Source organism: Zalophus californianus, chromosome 3 (assembly GCF_009762305.2).
Source record: "Zalophus californianus isolate mZalCal1 chromosome 3, mZalCal1.pri.v2, whole genome shotgun sequence".
In the NCBI taxonomy this organism is placed as follows: Eukaryota; Metazoa; Chordata; class Mammalia; order Carnivora; family Otariidae; genus Zalophus; species Zalophus californianus.
This window is the reverse complement of record NC_045597.1, coordinates 188266490-188288209: the sequence shown is the minus strand read 5'-3', so window position 1 is coordinate 188288209 and position 21720 is coordinate 188266490. Positions and strand designations below refer to the sequence as shown.

Below are 21720 nucleotides of genomic sequence, written 5' to 3'. Positions count from 1 at the left end.
AAAGCCACAATAAACAATAAACATCTCTATCCCTAAGACAGATGCCTACATATAGAAGGAGGTGTGCATTTAACATTGTCATTGCAGGTGGACAAAGGGCCTTTCAGAAAACCCGTTTTTCTTTCCTCTCCCAGCCGCAGAGCAAAGGAGTGAACCTATCTATGTGAGTCCCTGACCCCAAAACCCGAGCCAAGCCCTGATTTGACCAACCAGCTTTTTGCCCATCTGACAGGCAAGAGATCTCCCCGCCGTGGCTGTCGTTTCCCAGTTACTAACGAGGTAAGGTTAAACTTCTTTTCATACATATAGTGGTCATTCCCGTCCCTCTCCAGTGAGACAGACTTTCTTTATAACCTCTCCGCATTTTAAAACTTGGATTGTTTTTCCTTAATTATTTGGAGGAGGTTTGTTGTTGTTAACATATTAATCCTCTGTCCCTTATGTTTGTTGCAAGTACTTTCTCTGGAGATACTGCTTTTGCTTTTCACCTTTGCTGGTGATACCTTTCAATACACACACCTTTCCTCAGTGGATGACCCGCCTTGGCCCCTGACAGACTGTGAGCCAGTGGGGGGGAGTGGGGGGGCAGGGAGCACCTTCACCCTGCTCTTTTTGGGGCAAGAGGTGGCATCAAGCATTTAGGCATGCCACGTTCTTCTTTCCAATAGTTTCCGGTGAGCTGTGATTTCAAAAAAAGGCCGTGCCTTGCTTCCTTATTCAGCACTAATTAGTTCTGCTGATGGGTGCGTAATTTGAAATCCCTATTCCTTAAACCAAAATCAGGCAGCGGGGGAAATGCCTTACTGGAGGAACAGAGCCCTGAGGCTCCCACCCCGATCCCGTGCTCTGGTGGTCTAGCCAACTCCGGGCAGGAGTGGGGTGGCGGGCTCCCTTCTGAGCCCTCGGGACGCCCGCTATCTTACCCCCCACCCCTCACCCCCCCACCCCGGTTGATCAGTCTCATCCTTCCAACCCCAAAGCCTTTACCTGAGGCCGTGGACGGAGGCCAGGAGAGAGCTGCTGGTCAAACAACCTTTGCAGAGACTCCAGGGAGGGGAGGGTCCGGAGGACTTCGCTGGGAGCAGGGGACAAGGTGAAGGTCAAGGATTAGTGAGGACCCAGATGAGGCATCGCAGGCTTTAGCTTGAGGCACGGTCACACACGATCTGGCAAAGGCAGAGATCCTCCCGAGAAGGACAAGCCCGGGCAAAGATCCAGGCCTGTCAGTGCTGGCCCACCCCCCACCCCTCGGGAACCCCACTTCTTCCTGTCCCCCACCCCGGACCGAACTGGAGTCGTGATGCATAGACCCAATTTACCTCTGGTTAGCCAGACTCGTAGCCTGCAGATAAGTGGAATCTAGAATCACCAAACTACTTTGAAATCACTGAGTAAGTCATGGCTCCCAACCTCTAGTGTTAAGAAGCGCAAACACACCGGAGTGTTAAAAATGCAAATTTCTGGGCCCCAACCAGATTTGGTCTGGAATCTGCATTTTAAATGCATGCCCCAGGGGCTTCCTGTGCTGGCGGTTTGAGCATTCTGGTTCAAATCCCCCCTCGCTGCTGAGGTGGACGCCTGGAGAGATTTTTCAATGTCTAATTCATCTACAACTCCTACGCCAGAGCTTTACCCATTCTTTGTTGCCTTCTGTCTTTCTCTATTGTTTTCTCTATTTGTTTTAAGCACGGTGGCAGACAATTTTGAGTTCTATTTTTCATTTACTATTTCACCCAAAACTTCATGTCTTCACCTGTTTAACAAATTCTAATGGTTTCCAAATATTCTACTGAGAAAATGTGCCAAGATGAATTGCTAGATACTTGGGTTATTTTGAGATCTTGGTGATTACAAATAAAGGCTGCTCTGAACAGATTGTTTCTACAGTTTTTCTTATTTTCAGTTACAATTTTATGACAAGGGGAGATTATGGCTCTTGATCAAAACTGCTGAGCCTCTGAGTGATGGTGCCTATCACTGGCCACAGGTCCTGCTGGAGCCTGCTCATTCGAGGTGTTGTCTGCATTCTTTCTATGATCTTTTCCTTTCTTTTAGTGGGTATAACATTGCATTTCAATACTGATATACTGATCCCATGTCTTTAATTTATTGTCAATAAATATTTTTCTGCATGGTTGGTTCTCTCTGTATAAACTTTGTATAAACTTTGTCAGTTTCCTGTTGGAAATTTTGTTAGAATTTTTAGACATTGGTGTAAACTCTCTATACACCACTTTGCTTTTTATTTAATCTAGATGCTGTAAGGATTTTTTTTTTCCGTTCTGTTATTGTCATCCTAGGCGGGCTGGATTTCACTGTGAAGCACTTTATAATTTTTCATTGTTTTATTTTTCATCTGTTCCTTGGTAATTCTTTGCTTACCTTAGCTAAAAATGTATCATCAGTATTTACTAGTAAGCAATTATTTGCTCATTTTAAGTTGGCTTCTCACTTGCTTTTTTTAGAGTTATATTATGAATGGGTTTTTCTTGTTGATAGTATACATTCTTAATTCCTCACCTAGAATTTTTTTTTTAATATGTGGTGGAATTAAGTTCATCTTTCTCTGTACCACTCTTCAGTCTCACTCAAAAGCACTTGCTTTTTTTTTCCATTGTTCCCTTAGGCTAGTCCATTGCACGGGCTCTTCTTGAATATGGTAGAATTTGTTTCCAGGCTCCAAATCATTCATTTAACTAAAAATCCAGAGCTCCCAGCGTGAACCGCGTGAACCGCGCAATGTCATGATCTCAGATTTACAATGTCTCACAGTTTCTGGGGATGGTGTTGTAGCCTTCTGGCTTTGAAAGGGATCACACATGGTTCTCCTTCGGGGACCAAGGATGGGGTGGAGGGAGCTGACTTGCACGGCAGGGGGAGTGTAGGGCACACTGAGTTCTGGGTTTTCCCACCCCTTCCGCCAGAGCTCCAGCATCCGTTCACGCAGTGATATTCCCTATCCACTGTCATCGTCAGAAAAGAATTCTGGGTTAAAAAAAAAAAAAAAATTCCAAGGCACCAATTCAGAACTTGCTTTAACATCAAATAGATCTCCCTCACCATTCTCCTTTTTCAAAATGTTATCCTAAAAACACAAATATACATACACAAGCTGAATCCTTACGGTTTTCTAAGAGGGACGCTGGTATTTTTAAACTTTGTAAGATTTTGAGAAAACTGGCTCCTGGATGTGTCTGGAAGTCTTGGTTAGGGTCAGAAGGACCAATGACACATTGTGACTTCAGCTTAAGAAGGACTGGCCTCGTCATACAGAAAGGATTTGTCTGGGGACATAGAAACCATTGGCAGGGTCCCTGGAAAACTTGTCCAGCGTCAGGTCACCAGCTCAAGGGAAGCCAGGGGGCCAAGCCCGAGAGGGCTGAGGTCCTGGGGTAGGTCACACCCCAGAGACAGCTCATTAGGGGCTCAGACCCCCTGCCCAAGCCTTCCCAGAGGGAGCACCGCCTCTGCCCTGCTCTCAGCAAGTTGGTTCATTTCCCCAAGATTCCCATTCAGTATCGGGACAGCACATCCAGCGTCACCCAACCCAGACGTCCAGGCGCAGAAGGAATGCTCTGATGAGATGTTGTTTTCTTAACTTTTGCTTTCTCTTTCTTTTCTTCCTTTTCTCGTCTTCCTTTGGCAAAAAACTCCCACACAGCACGAAATCAGGTGGTAAAGAGCATCTCTTTTTCTTTTGTTAGAATGTTTAATGGAATGATTGTATTGTTTCCCTGTCAGGTGTAACAGGTTTTACATTGATACCTATTGCATTTAGTAAGGAGGTACCCTTCTATCCTTTTTTTTTTTTTTTAAGCCTTTTTTAAAAATTAGAAATGACGTTTCTTGGGAGGCGCCTGGGTGGCTCAGTCAGTTAAGCGTCCGACTCTTGATCTCGACTCAGGTCATGATCTCAAGGTCGTGAGATGGAGCCCGGTCAGGCTCTGCACTCAGTGAGGAGTGCTGGAGATTCTCCCTCTCCCTCTGCCCCTCCCTCCCTTCTCTAAAAAAAAAAGAAAAAGAAAAGAAGAGAAATGACTTCTTTCTTTAATCACATATCTGTTAGGATGCCTATGCAAATGATTTTTTCATCTTTTAATCTACTAAATTATGGTGTTTTCTTTATGTTGACTCTTCTTTGAAGCGAGTTCTTAGATAAAGCCTCCATTTTTCTTCCTTTTTTTTAAGTAGGCTCCATGCCCAGGGCAGAGCCCAACACAAGGCTTGAACTCACGACCCTGCGATCAAGACCTGAGCTAAGATCAGGAGTCAGACACTCATGGGGCACCTGGGCTCAGCCAGTTAAGCATCTGCCTTCAGCTCAGGTCACAATTCTGGGTGCTGGGATCCAGCTCCTTGCTCGGCAGGGAGCCTGCTTCTCCCTCTCCCTTCTCTGCCTCCCTCTCCCTCTGCTTGTGCTTTCTCTCTCTGTGTCAAATAAATAAAATCTTTAAAAGAAAAGAGAGAGTCAGATGCTTAACTGACTGAACCACCCAGGTGCCCCAGTGTCCATTTTTCATATTACTAAATTATATTTACTAAAACATTGCTGAGGGGCGCCTGGGGGGCTCAGTTGGTTAAGCGACTGACTGCCTTCGGCTCAGGTCATGATCTCGGGGTCCTGGGATCGAGCCCCGCATCGGGCTCCCTGCTCCGCGGGAAGCCTGCTTCTCCCTCTCCCACTCCCCCTGCTTGTGTTCCCTCTCTCGCTGTGTCTCTCTCTGTCAAATAAATAAATAAAATCTTTAAAAATAAATAAATAAATAAATAAATAAAACATTGCTGAAATATTAAACATTGATACTAACAAATGAAACTGGATGAAGTTTTACTTCAGGCTATTATCTTGATCAGGTTTTTGTATTTGAATTGTATTTTTCTTGAAGATTGAATTAGGTGATTTTTGTCATTCAGGAATAATTTATAGATTATGGTCATTACTTGGTTCTTGAGACTTCAAAGGAGGGCACTCATGGTAATTTTCATATTGTATGTAAAACATCTGTTCCATTTAACTATAATTTGAAGATTTGTGGCCATGTCATTGTGCACTGTGCCTTTGATTTGCAAGTCTTTAATGCAGATTATTAAATCTCTTACATTCTAATATTTAAAATTGTAGGGGTACCTGGGTGGCTCAGTCAGCTAAGCACTGACTCTTGGTTTTGGCTCAGGTTGTGATCTAGGGTCATGAGATCAAGCCCAGCCTGGGGCTCCTGGCTCAGGGTGGAGTCTGCTTCCCCTCCCCCTCTCCCTCTGCCCCTCCTCCCACTTGTGCACCCTCTAAAATAAATCAATAAATCTTAAAAAATAAAATAAGGGGTGTCTGGGTGGGTCAGTCAGTTAAGCGTCTGCCTTCGGCTCAGGTCATGATCCCAGGGCCCTGGGATCGAGCCCCGCATCGGGCTCCCTGCTCGGCGGGAAGCCTGCTTCTCCCTCTCCCACTCCCCCTGCTTGTGTTCCCTCTCTCGCTGTCTCTCTCTGTCAAATAAATAAACAAAATCTTTAAAAAATAATAATAATAAAAATAAAATTGTAATTTACTTTTTTCCTTATTTCTGGTTTTATTTTTACCAATCCCCCCCTGTTCTTTTCTTTGCCTATTGTTGTTATTGTTTATTTGCTCAACAGAGATTTCTTAAAGACTCTGTTTTGTTCACTGCTGTATCTCCAGCCTCTGGAATAGTGCGTGGCAGCACGCATCTGGCACATGTTCATTCTCCGTGTGTGAATATTGAGTAAGCACAATGTTTCAGATACTTTGCTGGGTGTGGGAAGTGTGAAGGTGATTAGGACATGACCCATGATACCTTCAAGAGACTCATAGTCTGGATTCAGTTTGTGTGTTTGACTCATTATTGTACTCCCTTTTCCGTAACAGAGCATTTCAAGCTATGGCTTTTCCTCCAAATAGTGCTTTGGCTGCGTCACACAGAGTTCTGACTGACAGAGGTTTGATTACTCTATGCCCAACCCCCCCACACCTACCCATGTAGGCTCTCCTCCTGTCAGCTCCTTCTTTAATTCAACTGTGATTTAGGAGGCAATCTAAAAGCATCCAGGTGGTTGGGTGGTTGTGGCTAGTTTTCTTATTTATCTCTATTTTCATCACATTGTATTCTGGAAGCATAGAAATGAACACTTTTGCTTTGGGTGTATTCATATCCAGCTGCTCAGGAAGCTGCTGGGTTCTTTTTAAGATCACCAGCACTCTTAAGATTTCAGGAAAAAAAAATTCTTGGATCCTTATTCAAGTAAACCCATGTGATTAGAACATTTTCACATTTTTTTTTAAATCTGCAAAAGACTCCGTGTGCTCCTGAGTGGCATCTAGGTTCAGTTAATCCCAGGTCCACAGTCTTCTTGGGGATACCTGCTTTATATCATCAGGCCGTGTGAATAATATTAATTATTAATTATATTATTAATAAGATTAAATATTGTAATTTCTCAAAGAAATGGTGCTGTTTGTAATTACTTACTTTCTGAAGTCACTTTACCTTGTGTTTTAGAAACTTTACAAGAAGAGATTGAGATGGTGCTATGTGATTATTCTGCTAATTGGATCTCTCGGGGCTTCTCAATACCTGGATTTAGGTCCTTTATAGTAAGTCTGGGGAAAATGTTTTCTTTTATATATTTCCCATCAATTATGCATCATTGTTTTCCTGCTTCTTTGAGAGCCCACCTACCAGACCTTAGTTGAATCTCTTTGCCCTCTTTCCAAAAACTATCCATTTTTTTAACCACATGTTCTTCACCTATGCTTAGTTAGCTCTTCTGTGTTTTCTATATATACTTCCCTGACATTCTGCTCTGTTTTGTGATTTAATTTTCAGATTTGATTTGAAAACTATGGGTTTATTTTTATGGCCTCCAATGAATCAGTTATAATGCCGGTGAAATATTTTTGTTTTGGATTTATTTGTCTATTAAAATCTTAACCACGGGGTGCCTGGGTGGCTCAGTCAGTTAAGCATCTGACTTTTGGTTTCAGCTCAGGTCATGATCTCAGGGTTATGAGATCGAGCCCTGCATCGCCTCTGTGCTGGGTGGGGAGGCTGCTTGGGATTCTCTCTCTCTCCCTCTGCCCCCCCACCCCTGTTGCATGCGAGAGCACTCTCTGTCAGGAAAAAAAAAACCCTTAACCCCACTCTCATTAATAAATAAAGTACCCTCTTCCATTCTTGGACATTTTACTTTAAAATTCCACTTGGGGTTCTTCTCATTTCTCCATTTCAAGGGTTATCAAGTATTTCCAGACTCTGGTGACTTTGTTCTCTATTCTTTTTTCTCCGGAAAGGTTTCTGTCTGGTTCCAGAGAATCTAACTTGGGGTTCCAAATCTTGGTTGAGCCTTGGTGCTGCAGATATTCAGACACACACACTCGGTGTGACATTTTGCAGGGGAGGCTCTTACACTGTTTCTCACTCCTCGGTTCTCTGTGACCTTCCGACTTAGGGACGTTCTTGTCGAGCCAGGTGGTCTGAGTAGATGGACCCAGTCACCTCTTCTGGCTCCTACTCCTGTACCCCACATCGAAACGTCCAGCCTGGGCCCCCTTCTCCTTTCATTCTGCAGGCTGATGAGTCCCAAATGGAGACCCAGCTCTGAGGTCTCCAGGGCTCGAAAGTTCTATCATAACTGTGGTTGGTGGTTCAGCTGGTGGGATGCCTAATAGCTCAGAGGAAGACCTCCCCCTAGCTCTACACCCTCCTTCTCGACTCCCACTTGTTCAGTAACTGGCATCATCATCCACTCAGCTGCTCCCAAAAACCGAGGCATCACCCTCCATTCCTCTTCCCCAGGCAGCAAGTGTGCCCACTCTACCACCCACACAAACCCCAGCCACACCACTCTCAGCGCCCACTCGCCCCCACGCCCTTGGGTCATCACATTTAACCAAGATCTATTAGCCACTCCCACGCGCCAGGCATTGTCCCCAAGCCTGGGATTTGGCAGGAAAAGGAACAGACACAGATCCCTGCCTTCCCTGCTCATGAGCCGCCCACACATCACAACTCCCGGGCTCGGAACTGCTCGCCTGCTTTGGGTCAGCCTCCTGAATTCCATGCTCCACAGCTATAACTCAGCTCATGGCATGATCCTCTAAAATCTCTACAGAGTCTTGTGAGGTATACATGCCGTGGCTCCTGCCTGACATTGCCAGATAAAACTCGGGACACCCAGTTGAATTTGGATTTCAGATAAATGATGGATAATCTATTAGTGTAAGTATATCCCAGCATTGCATGGGATACACTAATCCTAAAAAAGTATTTGTGATTTATCTAAAATTCAGACTGAACCAAAATTCATCCTGCGTCTGGCCCACCCTATGCCTGCCTCTCCCCGACCTCTGCTCTAACGCTTTCCTTCCCTCATTATGCTCCAGCCACACAGACTTTCTGTTCCTTGCAGGCTGGCCTCATTCCTGGCTTCAGGACCTTTCTTCTTGACATCTGTCTGCTAAAGTGCTGGATGGCTGGCTCCTCCTATCACCAAGGTCCCAGCTCCATCACCACCTCAGAGAGGCCTCCTTAACCCACAGAGGACACTGGGACCCTCCCACCCAATGTCTCTGTCACTTTTGCCTGTTTTATTTTGTCATAATGCTTATTAAAATTATCTTTATTTACAGACTTAATCTACTGTTGTGCCCTTCACTGAGACATCTGCTCCAACAAGGTCTAAAACAGCAGAAATCTTGAGCATTGTGTTCATGACCGTATCCCAGAACTCAGAACAGAGTTCAGAGGAGGCCCTCCATACATATTTGTTAAGTAAATAATTGAATGAATGAATGGACGAATGAATGAATGAATGAACTGAACCCTTGTTCCAAACAAAGCAGTTTGAAAACAACAAGTTCTTAGTTAGGGATTGGGAAACATAACTGTTTTTATGTAAGATTTTCTAAAATTCCAGCCCCCAATCAACCAAGTCTCCAAGCCAAGCTATGCTTCTGCCTATGAGGGTGAGGACAGACAGATGTGCAGGGGACATTACAGTGTCCCTAATTCTAATTCTAGCTAGAAGTTAACTATCCCGGAAACAGAGATGTGGAAGAGCTGCAAGCCAAAGGAAGCCTTTCCCATGAGCACAGAGAAGTCCACACACTGGGGAAGCTGCTGTGTCCATAAAGGAAGGTGACCCAGATCCAGGAAAGTGGCGGGAGGGGAGGGCTGCAGAAGCACCCAGTGACTGGGGGAGGCCAGTGGAGAGACTGAGAGGGGTAGTTCCTCCCGGACAAGGAAGCAGCAAAGAACAGGACCTCCATCGGAGCACAAATAGCTTGTGCCCAGTCTTCATGAAACCGTGTCTCTTAAAAAGGAAGTGCCAGGTGTATGTGTGTTTTCCCTAGTGATACATGATTTATAACAATAGCATCAAATAGAAAAATAGCTCTCCAAGGAAGTCTCTAAAAACGATGGCTCTCGATCCAATTGGCTGAAACGGCATTAGTTGAAAGCCAACTCATTGAAATGAGACCTGACTGGCCAATTTGATGAGTGCTCCATTTGTCAAGGAAATTATTTGTTAAATTTACCAAATGCACTGACTGTGCCTTTTAAGAGCATTTGCGAGGAAAGTTCAATTTGATTACTCATGATGAAAGATTCTTTTCTGCATATTAACTAAGCCAAGATGGATATGGCCCCAGAGAAATTGACAAGGGAGTTCTGAAGCTGCCATATGTTTATAATAAAATACAAAATGGTATATAGTCCGAGAAAGCCTCGCCCACAGGAAATGCTATTTTTCCAACCAAAATGTTGACCTTTCACTTATGATGGGATTCTTTTGGCTCCGTAGCATTTCTCTCAGATGCCTTTCGAATGGTGTTTTCTATTTTTTCAAGCATTTATTTATTTTATTTTATTTTTAGATTTTATTTATTTATTTGACAGAGAGAGAGATAGCGAGAGCAGGAGGAGTGGGAGAGGGAGAAGCAGGCTTCCCGGCGAGCAGGGAGCCCAACGCGGGGGCTCGATCCCAGGACCCTGGGAATCATGACCTGAGCCAAAGGCGGATGCTTAACGACTGAGCCACCCAGGCGCCCCTTCAAGCATTTAAAGTAGCCTTTTGTCAATTCTTCAATAGCACTGCAGCCTTAATTTTGCCCTTCTAACAATTAAAATGTAATTGAACTTGAAATTAATATTAGCATTAATTAAGGTAAAATGTAAAATTCTAAAAATCTGAAGGAAATCGGAATTTTTACCAATTGGTCTTTCAATGAATTAAGTATCAGAAAACGAAAGTTTTGGTGCATTGGGCTTGCTTTCACAAACGGCCATCACTGGCATCAGCTACCCATGCAGAAAACAGGCTGACTTGAATTTATTTTCTCCTGGAGCCCTTACGTGCTTGTCCAATGTGCCGGGTGCAGCAAGGAGAAAGACTAGCAGCAAAAGTCTTACTGCTGGATCCTGAGCAAGTGTGAAAGGGCCAGCCATGTCCTCCCACTCACCCCTTCCCACAGCAACTGGCCTCAAATTAACTTTAAAAAAAAAAAAAAAGCCACAGTTCGAATACCATGAAAACAAAACTTGAAACAACCACAAAGATTTCTAAGCCCTGCCAACTGCCCAATTATTCTGAGTACAGCAGAGTTATCTGGAGAGCCAGGCGGAGGGCAGGGGTCACTCTAAATGAGCTGCTTCTCTCACTGGGGACTGTCCCCTGCCCCTGCCCCCCGCCCCCGGGGGCCACCGGACCCACAGAGCCATTACCCATAGAGCTCCTTGCAGAGAAGCATGGTCAGTTTCTTCAGATGAGGGAGGCTGCTGGAGCCTGTCTTCACGAAGTCAGAATCCAGGGCGAGCTGAGTGCTTAAATAATCTTGGATGGCTTTAAGATGCTCTTCTGGAAGCCTGAAAATAATAGAAAGAGAAACATGCTTCTTCTGTTCCTTTGGCCACAAATACCGACTGTAAAAGAAGAAATCTTCATTGTCAGAGTCTCTGGCTGAGACACTGTCCTTCAGGAGAACATGGGCACACTCCTGGATGGGGCCCCCGGTCTTACGGAGGGCTAGAGAAGCAGGTCTGAGCAAGATTAAAGGATGGGGGAGGGAGGATGCCTCTTAACCCACCCATAAAGGCTTTCTCCCAAGCCCATACTTGGAAGGAAGGAACCGGCTGGAAATGCTTGTATTTTACAAAGGAGACAAAGCAACTTGAGAAACGGTCAGCAGACTTGTTTCCCGACCTCATTTACTTCTAAAGACAGCATCTGGGGGCTAAGGGATGCTTAGTGGAGAGATGGCAAATGGCTCTAGCTCACATACCAACTCCAAATTCATGGCCGAAGGCCACCTGGAGCTCTGTGCTGAGGACATTCTGAGCTGTCTGTCCTGGGGTCCATGGGGAAGTCTGTGTGGTGAGTGATGGGCTGGTAATATGGTAGTGGGCCCAGGTCCCTGCCCTCGCCCTCCGGGCTCTGGCCCAGCCCCTTCAGTTCCCGGGTGCACAATGGCCCCGCGGAGGCACAGCCTAGGCGTTGTGGTACCAGGGCTGTCACGGAGGTCTGATGGTCCCTCTACATTCTCTTGCCCAGACAGTTTTCTTTCTTTCTTTTTTTTTTTTTCTGGGTAACCTGTGAGTCTTCATTCCTATAGTGATTAAAATCAGAGTCACAGCCAATTATCTCCTGGTGTAACACTGCACTCACTCTGCTAAGCACTTAATGCCCATTTCCTCTTTGGTCCCCAAACCAATGTTAGGACACAGCTGTTATTATGATCCTTCCTATTTTACAAATGAGCAAAATGAGCAGAAAGGTTGTTGAGTCACCTGGGTGAAAAAATTATTACAAGCCTTAAAAAATCTTTGTTCCAGGCTTGATATATAATCAAGTTGGAGCTGGAGGGCACAGGTTCTTTTCTGCAGGATCTTTGAAAGCATGAAAAGCTCCTGCTCTCGAGACTAGAAGGGCCATTGGCCATTTTGACTTCTTCAGATTGAAAACGATTTGCATGCCCGTTGTCCTAGCACTGAACGTTAATCTACATTCCTTCTGGGTCTTGACATCCTAAAAATCCAGCTTCTGCCCAAGTCTGTTTCTGAAAAGGACAAAATCGCCCCCATGGTATTAACATATGTATTTTAATGGTTCTAATGACTGTTGACTCATAACTCTGAAACTACGAGGGCTTGTCATAGGAAGCTATCTTTGTTAAGATGATTGCTGTAGGAGACTGGTAACATAAAGATGTGAACTCTGTTCATCAGAGATGCTTGATTTCCTTCAGCAGTCTTGTAATAAATAACTATTAACTACGGCCTAACTGATTAGATCTAATCAACTTGCACGAAAAATTGGGCAGGTTGTCTTATAATTGAGTTATCTAGGGGCCCCTGGGTGGCTCAGTCGGTTAAGCATCTGCCTTCAGCTAAGGTCACGATCCCAGGGTCCTGGGATCGAGGCCCCCCCCCCCCCTTCAAGCTCCCTGCTCATCGCGGAGTCTGCTTCTCCCTCTGCCCCTCCCCCCACTTGTGCACGCATGAATGCTCTCTCTCTCTCACCTGCTTTCTCTCTTACATAAATAGAATCTTTTTTTTAAAAAAAGAATAAACTAAAGGCAGTCCTTCGTATAAAAAGCTATGTTACACGCAAAATAGATGGACTTTCAAACATAAGGCAGAATCTCGGTTTGTCGGGACCCAGAAAAGCCCACGGACAAGCACTGTGTCACCACTTCCCTTATTCGGCCACCATGCTCCATTTACTCCTCCCCAGCTCCAAGGAGAGGTTTTAGGAGGGTTCCACTGTCATATGCTAGCTGAGAAGCCAAAACAGAGAGAGCACACAAGCCCCCAGCCGCCCCTCCGCCCCTCTCATGAGGCTGCTAAGAGGCTTGACCGCGTACGTCATCCTGCCCCACTGGGGCCTGGAGGCCCAAGAGAACACCTGTCCCTGGAGAGGAGGGACTGATGAGGAGACTCCGAGGAGTCAGGAGGAATGGGCAGATGGTGGCACCAACTGGGCATCCTTGCTTATTTCCCCAAGAAGCTCCCTCCATCTAGCATCTACCCCTGGAGAGAGATGGAAACTCAAGGAAATTGAACAATGGGAATAGTTTAATAAGTATTTGTTATTTACACATGTCTATGGGGTAGTCATGATAACACACCGATGTATTCAAAACACTGGAGAGCTATTTGATAAATAACCCAAGTAATGCAAGGAGTGTGCATAGAATACAACCTGGTGGGCCTACAGAAGAATCAAAGGACATTCAAAGTGGAATTATGAAAACACCAGGTATCTTAGCGACCGGGTGGCTTGTGTGCACCTTCCTTTGTATTTCGCCAGATTGGATGGTAGGAGAGAAGCCCTCCAACTGATCCTTCGAGCTAGAGATATTGCACTAGCCCTGCCGTTAGGATATCCTTTGGGGGGCACTTTTTCTCACAAAGAAACAAATAAAAAAAATCCTTTAAAGTTTTTAAGGCATGGAAGTCACTGCGTACTAACTTATTAAGTCATTCAACACACATCTGGGCGGGGGACATGCTGGGCGCGGGGACGCAGTTCCACTCACGGGGCTTCCTTCCGGTTGAGCCCATCCTCCTGGCCTGTCTCGTAGTCAGGGCCAGTGCTTTGCAAGACAACTAACACCCCTCCCGGGTGACACTCCCACTCGCCACCAGCCAGCCAGGGCAGTGCTGGGCCTGCTCGGAGAGAAACAGGAGTATGTGTCTGACCTCCCGGGCGGGGACCAGCAGGAGCCAGGGTGGGCCTACCCATGGGACGAGATCCTGAGAGCTCGGGATCGGAGTGAGGAAAACCTATAGTGGTAGAATGACTGTGTCTCCCTTGAAGAAAGGAGCGCCATGCAGTGTAGACCGTGGTCTATACCACACACGGAAATACCGCCCTGGCCTATTTACTAGTGACAGGAAGGTGCCCCCCCGCCCCCCGCTCCAGCAATGGGCCGAGTGGCAGGTCCAGGCTGCAGTGTAGGCAACTCCTTGCCTTGGGCCACTTGCCTCAGGAGACCCCAAGGCAGTAGAGATATCCATGACGGAGAAGGATGCCATGTGGAGTTTATGGCAAGCCCCGGGAAGGGGATCCCAGCAGAGGCCCCTAAGTCCTGGAGCAGGGCCATGCCTCTGCAGCGGAGAACTCTATGTCATTCCAGAACCAGCTCCTGCCAGGCAGCCGGGCTCCGTGCAGACAGAGCAGCTGAGCCGACCACCCCGTGCCCAGGCAGCGGAGGGGTGACCCGGGCTTCCTCAGACCTGCAACGCGTTGGGAGCCGGGGGCGGGGTGGGGGGCTCCAGAGCAAGCTGTCCTTGAGTGGAGGAGGCACCCTCGGGAGTGAGCACAGAGGGAGCTGCCTCTGAGAGGCCCACCAGGCGGGGACTCACCCACTAGTGTCCATGGTCTGCAGCCGCTGAAACAGTGTTTCCGAAAGGCTTGGCCTGCTGACCTCGGGGGCTCTCGGATTCTCGCTCGACAGAGGGACCTCCTTGGCCTCACATGGCCCGGCAGATACAGGGATGTTCCTCGGTGGCAGCTCCGGTGGGGACAGGACACCTTCTACCCAAGAGAAGAGCAGTAATGCCATCCGGTCTACGCACTAGCTTCTCTCAGAATCACCCACCTACAGAGGGCTCCCTTGTGGAGTGACCCCTCCCCGACCCATGAGGTCCATCCAGGCCACGGTGCCCAGTTACAGACCCCATCTGTGCCCGCACTGTCGCTCCTGTCTCCACTCCCTGACTGGACGGGGAGCCTGCTGATGGCAGGAACCCCGTCTTAGTGGTCTTTAGCCCTGGGGTTTCGTTTGTCCCACGGAGGTGCTCAGCAAACACCTTCCAGCTGGGCTGTTGGCCTTGGACAGGTGGAGCCCGCAGCCCCAGAAGGATGGCCAGCCTTCAGGGCTGAGGCAGGGGCCCTGGATGGGGCAGAGGCCTGGTTCCCAGGACAGGGGGAGCAAGGGTGGGGAGCAGGCAGGCCCCGGCCACACTGCTCCTCTCTCTCCGACCCTGACCTCCCTCTTTCCTCCGCTTTCCCTCCAGCCTCTGCTGATCTTTCTCTCCCCGGCCCCCCAGGCCCTAGGAGACAAATAAAAGAACGTGAGGGGCCCCCTTCACGAAGAGAACTTGAAATAGAAAACAAACAACTGAATTCAGCCCCGGGAGAAGGGACTCCTGCCCATCTGCCTTCAGGAGAACTTCTGTCCTGCACACACACGACAAACGGGGAGGGTGCTGAGCCTCTTGGGTCCACGACCTCCTACCCGAGCCTCTTCCCACACCAAACGGCCACGCCAGGGCCCCCGCCACGGAGCTGCATGGGGATGTTCTCTTTGAGGACAAGCTCTCCACATCCTCCCCTGGACTGAAGTGCTTGAGATGGTATGAGTGTATTCTGAGCCCTGTGGGGACCGGCAGCACCTTGAGAAGACCTGAGCCAAATCAGACCCCTCGGGGGCGGTGGGGGTGAAGGTCACACTGCTCAGGTTCGAGCTGACAACTGTGCCTCCTTTGGGGAAGTGAAGCCAGCAGTCACAAGACTGGGTTTCTCTTCCCGGCTGTTACGGAAGGTGCCCGGGGGCTTTCTCCAGATGGTCATCCAGAAAGGCAGAAGAGCCAGGCCAGCAGGTGTGAGGGAGGAGAGGCCACAGTGTGTGAAGGGCATCTCTGCAGGACGGCTCCTCGGCATCAAGGCCAAAGCTCGGGCACCTGGGGACAGCTGGGGGACACCTGGCCACGGCACAGAGCCGGGGAGTGACCTGGGCTCCCATGGGGACCCGTCAGCTCTGGCTATTTCTGATGAGGGGTGAGAAGGGGCATGGGCTGCCTAGGCCCCTCTCGGCCTCCATGAAGCTGCGGTCCTTTTGAAACACTCTGCCTGGCCCTCACCTCCTCTACAGAGAAGACTGCTCCTCAGGGTTTCTCTGCCCCGGCAGCCAACGAGCTGTGCAGCCACTCAGTGGGGCCTCCAGGAAGGTGGGCGGAAGGTGGGCCAGTGGCCCACAAGCCGGCTCGAGGGGTGCACCTGCCTGGAGCAGCCCGCAGGGAAAGGCAGGTGCCAGCCCAGGCACCTCAGCAAGTCTGGGGGCGACCCCGGCGGGGACCTAATTGTTTCCAGGCCCTGGGATTTAGGAGGAGCTCTGACCAGGGGAGAGGCTCAATTACGTATCTTAGGTTTTCCGTCAGGAAGTGAACTTCTGAGGGGAGAAGAAGGGCGCCGTCCAGGAGGGTCCCTGCTACCGTGCCCTCCCCTGTCGGACTCCTGGTGATTGCTCTGTGGCCCCCCCACTGTTCTAAGGGGAGGCTGGACTCTCACATACTTTCTAGGGGCTGTATTTTTTATTTTCCTTTTAAAGATGATATAAAGAAACGTCTCTCTCCCCCTTCCAGTTAGGGTACAAGCATTTCCTCCTTCATTCTCTTTACAGCGAAATGCAGCTGATTATCTTGATGAGGATGGTAGCTGCATTTATCGAGTGCTTCTTGTGTGCTAGGCTCTAGGCTCTACAGTCATTGCCTCCTGTGATGACACCCTGAGAGGCAGATACTATTTTTAGTGTCTCTTTAAGAGAAGTCTGTGATTCAGAGAGGTTAAGCAATTTACCCAAGGTCACACAGCTAAGAAGCTGGGGAGCAGGAAGTCCAACCCAGGTCTGTCTGACCCCAGAGGCTGCTTTCCTAACTTGTCCTTGGTCACCATGTCACCCTCTCTCCCTCTGATAATCGGACCCACCTAATCTACAAGCACTTGTGGCAAAAGAAACACCCCAGGACTTCCCCCCCCTTAGTGCCCCCCTCCTGCCTTCCCTTCCATCCCTTCCTACCTGTCTCCTCCTCTGGCTCATCACCTGCATCCTCCTCCTCCAGGGGCACAGGATACTGCAGGTGGGTCACCAGACCCATGTTTTCTTTCTTGTAGAACTCGATGAGCTGGTCCAGCTTGGTGAAGAACTTCATGGGGACACCTTCGGATGCCTGAGGACAGAACCCCAAACTGAAGTACATTTCAACGGGCCACGACTTCACCTAACCACAAAGGCCATCTGCAGCGGAGACCAACGAGGCCGAGGGAGTGACCTCGATCCAGAAAAAGCCCTGGGCTCCTACGCAGTGTCTGTCCACCACACCCACACCCTCACATCCTGTAGCCAGCAGCCCTGAGCACCAGTCTGCAAAAGGCACAAATAGGACAGTTTTAAAGGTCTTTTCCTTTTTTTTTTCACTCTTATTTTTATTTTTTAAAAGATTTTTATTTATTTATTTGAGAGAAAGAGAGTGCATGTGAGCACAAGCAGGGGGAGCAGCAGAGGGAAGGGGAGAAGCAGGCTCCCCGCTGAGCAGGGAGCCTGACTTGGGGCTCGATCCCAGGACCCTGGGATCATGCCCTGAACTGAAGGCAGATGCTTAACCGACTGAGCCACCCAGACACCCCCGCCATTTTTAACTTTAATTTTAAAAAGCATTTTATTATACAAGTAATATATTTTCCTCATGGCAGAATTAGAAAATACAGATTTTTTTTTGAAAAAAGAAGTCACCTGTAGTCTCAAACCCCAAGAGACCTATTTTTAAAAAATTTTTTATTGTTATGTTAATCACCATACATTACATCATTCGTTCTTGATGTAGTGTTCCACGATTCATTGTTTGTGCATAACACCCAGCGCGCCACGCAGAACGTGCCCTCTTTAATACCCATCACCGGGCTAACCCATCCCCCCACCCCCCTCCCCTCTAGAACCCTCAGTTTGTTTTTCAGAGTCCATCATCCCTCATGGTTCGAAGAGACCTATTTTTAATATATGAGAATCAGTTTTTCTGTGTATATGTGTGTGTGTGAGATGGGGTAATTATTTTTATTTCTCCCCACCCCCCAAGATAATTTGTTTTTAAACACAAGGAAATCTATTGTAGCAATTGTTTTGCTTTTATTTTTTTTATTTGTTAAAATTCTGTTTTATCAAAACTCAGAAAATGGTGAGGCAGCACAATATTTTTCCCTGATTTGTATCTCTGTTGCTGATGACAGAGGAGCCGGCAGGTCATTGTGCAGTGCTGTTCAAATGCCCTGGGGCCAGGTCTCCTTCAGCTTGTCCATTAGCTACAGCAAGAAATTCAAGGGGGGGGGGGCGCCCTGGCAGCCAGCCTCATCCCACTGAGGCCCCGCCCACCGTGGCCCCGCCCACACCGAGGGGCTATCAAGCAGCAGGGCAGGATGGGAGAACTGCAAGGAGGAGACTCACCTCTTCAATGCTGTACCCTACATCTCCTAACCCAACATGCCCCAAAGTCCTGTCCATCTTCCCTGTCTAGTACCTCACCTGCTTCTGCCCGTGTTCCCCGTCTCGAGGAATGGTACCATCATTTCCCCACTGGCCTAGGCAGAAACCCTCCCTGTGGCACAGAGGGCAAAGGTGGACAGTGTGAGGCAGGTGTTCTGGATCCAGCTAAGGGGTTGAGTGGGGTGGCAGCCCTGGATGCTGGAGGAAGTCGTAGCTGGGTTCCCGGGAGGAGCAGTGAGCCCGGGGCAGCTAGACAGGAGAAAGGGATCAGGCTGTTGGTGGGTACAGGGATAGTACAAAAGGACCCCACGGAGCCCCCCCTTCTGGGTGGGGCTTCCTCGGCCTCAGAGCGCAGCAGTCCTGGTCCTGACACTAAGTGCCTGTGATTCACCAGCATTATCATCACAACCACCTCATCAATGGCAGTCATGTAATTCCATTTTTTCTTTGTTTTTTAAAGTGATCTCTACACCCAACTTGGGGCTCGAACTCACAACCCCAAGATCAAGAGTCACATGCTTCACCGACTAAGCCAGCCAGGCGCCCCGGCAGTCATGTAATTTCAAAATGGGTTGAGAAGGTGCCATCATTGGAGTTGGAAGCCAGGGGTCCAGCCACTCCCCTGGGGGCTGCCAGCTGCCTGCTTGCTAAAGGGGTGGGGACAATCCCATGTGGGGAAGAAGGCCAACAGCCACAACAGGATGGGGCTGGACAGTCTACCGGGTCGCTGAGCACATCGGGTCCGGGCCTGGTGTGGCTGGACCATCCTGACTTGCCCATCTTCAAGTCAGGCACCTGTTGCTGCAGCATGGTTAGGACTGACGAGGGAGGCTGGGGTGGGGCCTTGGTCGGCAGGTCTTCAGGGCTCCAGGTAAGTGGGACTGCGACAGCCGAAGAGGCAGGATGACAGACCTGTCTGGGACAGACCCAGACACGTGGGAACAGACCAGGACTCAGACCTGTCCCTGAGCCCCTGTTCCTGGTGCTTGAGCCCAAGTTGTAGTGAGGATGCATTCGCCTTCAACGAGAATCCACCCGAATTTCACCTTGACTCAGGGCTCTGCACTCAGCCCCTCTGTCTCTCCAAAATGTGTTTGTGTGTGCATATGCACTGCACACACGTAAATCTCCACATGAGGCTATGTATGTGTGTTTGACTGTGGGGTTTAAGCTATTTAGCAAATGTATAGAGTTTAACAACTTTTTTTTTAAATTCTTTCCAATAAATTCCCTGTTGTCACAAAGCCCCATGTTAAACGATCTCTTTCAAGCATTACGGAACCAGAAATATCTGAGCAGCAGCAGCTAGGCCTTCTCAAAAGTAACCAGAATAGGTTCAAAACTAGAAGCAGCATAACAAAAATAATTTGACGTGACGCAAGATCGATGAACTCAGTTCCATTAAAGCAGCTGGGATAAGTGTCATCTTGTCAAAGAATTTACAGTTAATGGATGACAAGCCACTAGGCATATGGGGAAAAGATATGAAACTATCAAAGAAAGTCAAAGTGAAACAGCTCATGTGTGAGTCTGGTAGAGGATTCTCAGCCGGGAATGTGTGTTTAAGGGGGCATGTTGGACGTGGGAATTTAAGATGCACCGATGCTAAGACACATGTTAGTTATTACACGTAGCCCTGAAAAGCTAAAGCATAAACTATGATCCACCACTAAGTGTGCACACATTTTATTTCAGAGAGGTTAAGCGTGAAAAAATAAGCATCTTCGAACTGATGAAATCTGCAGTATCTTAAGCATGCAGAGGAACGGGACACTCGAACACGAATCTAATCCCTACAGATCCAGCGAGGCAGGAGGTGGGCGGGGGGGACCTGGGAGCCAGAAGCAGGTGCTGGGTGCTGCTGGCAAGACAAAGCTGCTGGACCCTGCTTGTGCTTGGACTGTTCGCAGAGGCCGGGGAGGCAGGGCCTGGCAAACCGAGGCTGCTGGCTGCCCAGGTGGTCAGGGTCCCAGGAAGGTAGACGGTGAGGGTGGAGTCCAAACCTCAAGGACGGTGGAGCAGCCTGCCTTGGGCAGATGGGCCAGCAAGCCAATGAATGGCCAGCTACTGAAAGGCATTGCTTGGGGAGGGACCCCTTTCTGCACCTCCCCCACCGCTCATGAGAGGGATGCACCCAGGAAATGATGGGCGCTCTCCAGAAGGCAGGTCTACATGTGGCAGATCCCACCTGGAGGGAAGACTCACTGTACACTTGCAGGTCAACAGGGAGCAGCCCGTCTCAAGAGGCAGCACATACAGACGCAGAGGAAATGGGGAAGGCAGGGTGCCAATTAGCCAAGGTTAGGGTCTCTTTGGAGGAGCTCTTCACATCAGTATTTGCTCTTGGTACTAAAATTTGAAGGGGTTCACAGAGATGCCTTTAAGAACTTATGTTCAAAGCACATTCTAGAAGAGAAAAAGGTCAGGGTGCCCAGGATTATATAAGCTCTTGAGCTGGCCCAGGCTTGGGGTGGGGTGAGGGGGTGAGGACGGTTCAGATGGGTGGTGGGAGGTCCCACCTGGACAGCACAGAAAGGAGCAGCCCAGATGTAGGGTCTTCATCCCTAAGCTGGACGGAGAAAGGCTCTCTGTTAAGGCAGGGTGGCCAAGAAGGCAGGGTGGGGTGGCCAGCAAGTGGGAGGGGCTGCTCAAAGGACAGCCATACCTGGGGGAGACCTCACAAACCCGGCCAAGCCAATGCCAGGAGTAGGGAGTCGGGTGTCGGGGCTTCCAGGGGAACGGGGCCTTGACCGTTGGCCAGCAGGAACACCGAGGTCCCTTGCGGGTAGGGGCCTGGTCAAGTCCGTATCCACATTACTATGTACCCGGGGTCAGGGGCCAGCTCTGCTTAGTGCTGTACCCCCAAATGGGGTTGTGGGGCCTGACAATTGGGGGTGCTCAGCAATGAGCAGCTGAATGGCCTCGCTGGGGGGAGTCAGGATGAGAGTCAGGAGAGATGGTCAGAGAGGACCCTATGCAGGTCTGGGACGGGTGATGCAAAGAAACGGTGTGGAGGAGTGTTGGCAGTAGGGGGAACAGCCCTCCACCAGCCTGGATCCCAGCCCTCAAAAGTGGTGCCTTTTCAACAACTTTCAAATGCAAAATGTTGACAAGAAGATTGTGGTATATATCGGTCAGGTCCTGGCAGGAAACAGATGTCACGTTACACCAGGGGATTTGGGGAGCATCTCATGGACGGGGTGTAGGGGTACCAGTGAGAGAGGAGCAGCATTCCAGAGCTAGCAACGGGAGAGCGGTTACCAGCCTGGGGGCAGGCACAGGGCGGGAGCAGACACGGGAACCCCAGGAGGGCTGTCTGGCAGGAGCCTGGGGCCTTCCGTGGCCGGGGCAGGAGGTCCTGCGCCCTCACGTCCTCCACCCTCTCCTCACTGCCTCCCACCCGCCAAAGCCAGCTGGAATCCAGGGGAGTGAGGGCAGGTGGGCTCTCC

The 21720-nt window shown here is 49.0% G+C and overlaps 1 protein-coding gene across 1 annotated transcript in view; it reads right to left on the bottom strand.

Annotated features, from left to right (window-relative positions):
* Positions 1-21720, bottom strand: part of INPP5D (inositol polyphosphate-5-phosphatase D) — a 113197-nt gene that overhangs the window by 50973 nt on the left and 40504 nt on the right. Inside the window, exons 3-6 of the mRNA XM_027590307.2 lie at positions 16814-16964; positions 14379-14550; positions 10737-10877; positions 988-1075 (exon numbers count right to left, since the gene is read on the bottom strand). Coding sequence (XP_027446108.1) covers positions 988-1075; positions 10737-10877; positions 14379-14550; positions 16814-16964 — 552 coding nt within the window. The remainder of the gene's footprint in view (positions 1-987; positions 1076-10736; positions 10878-14378; positions 14551-16813; positions 16965-21720) is intronic.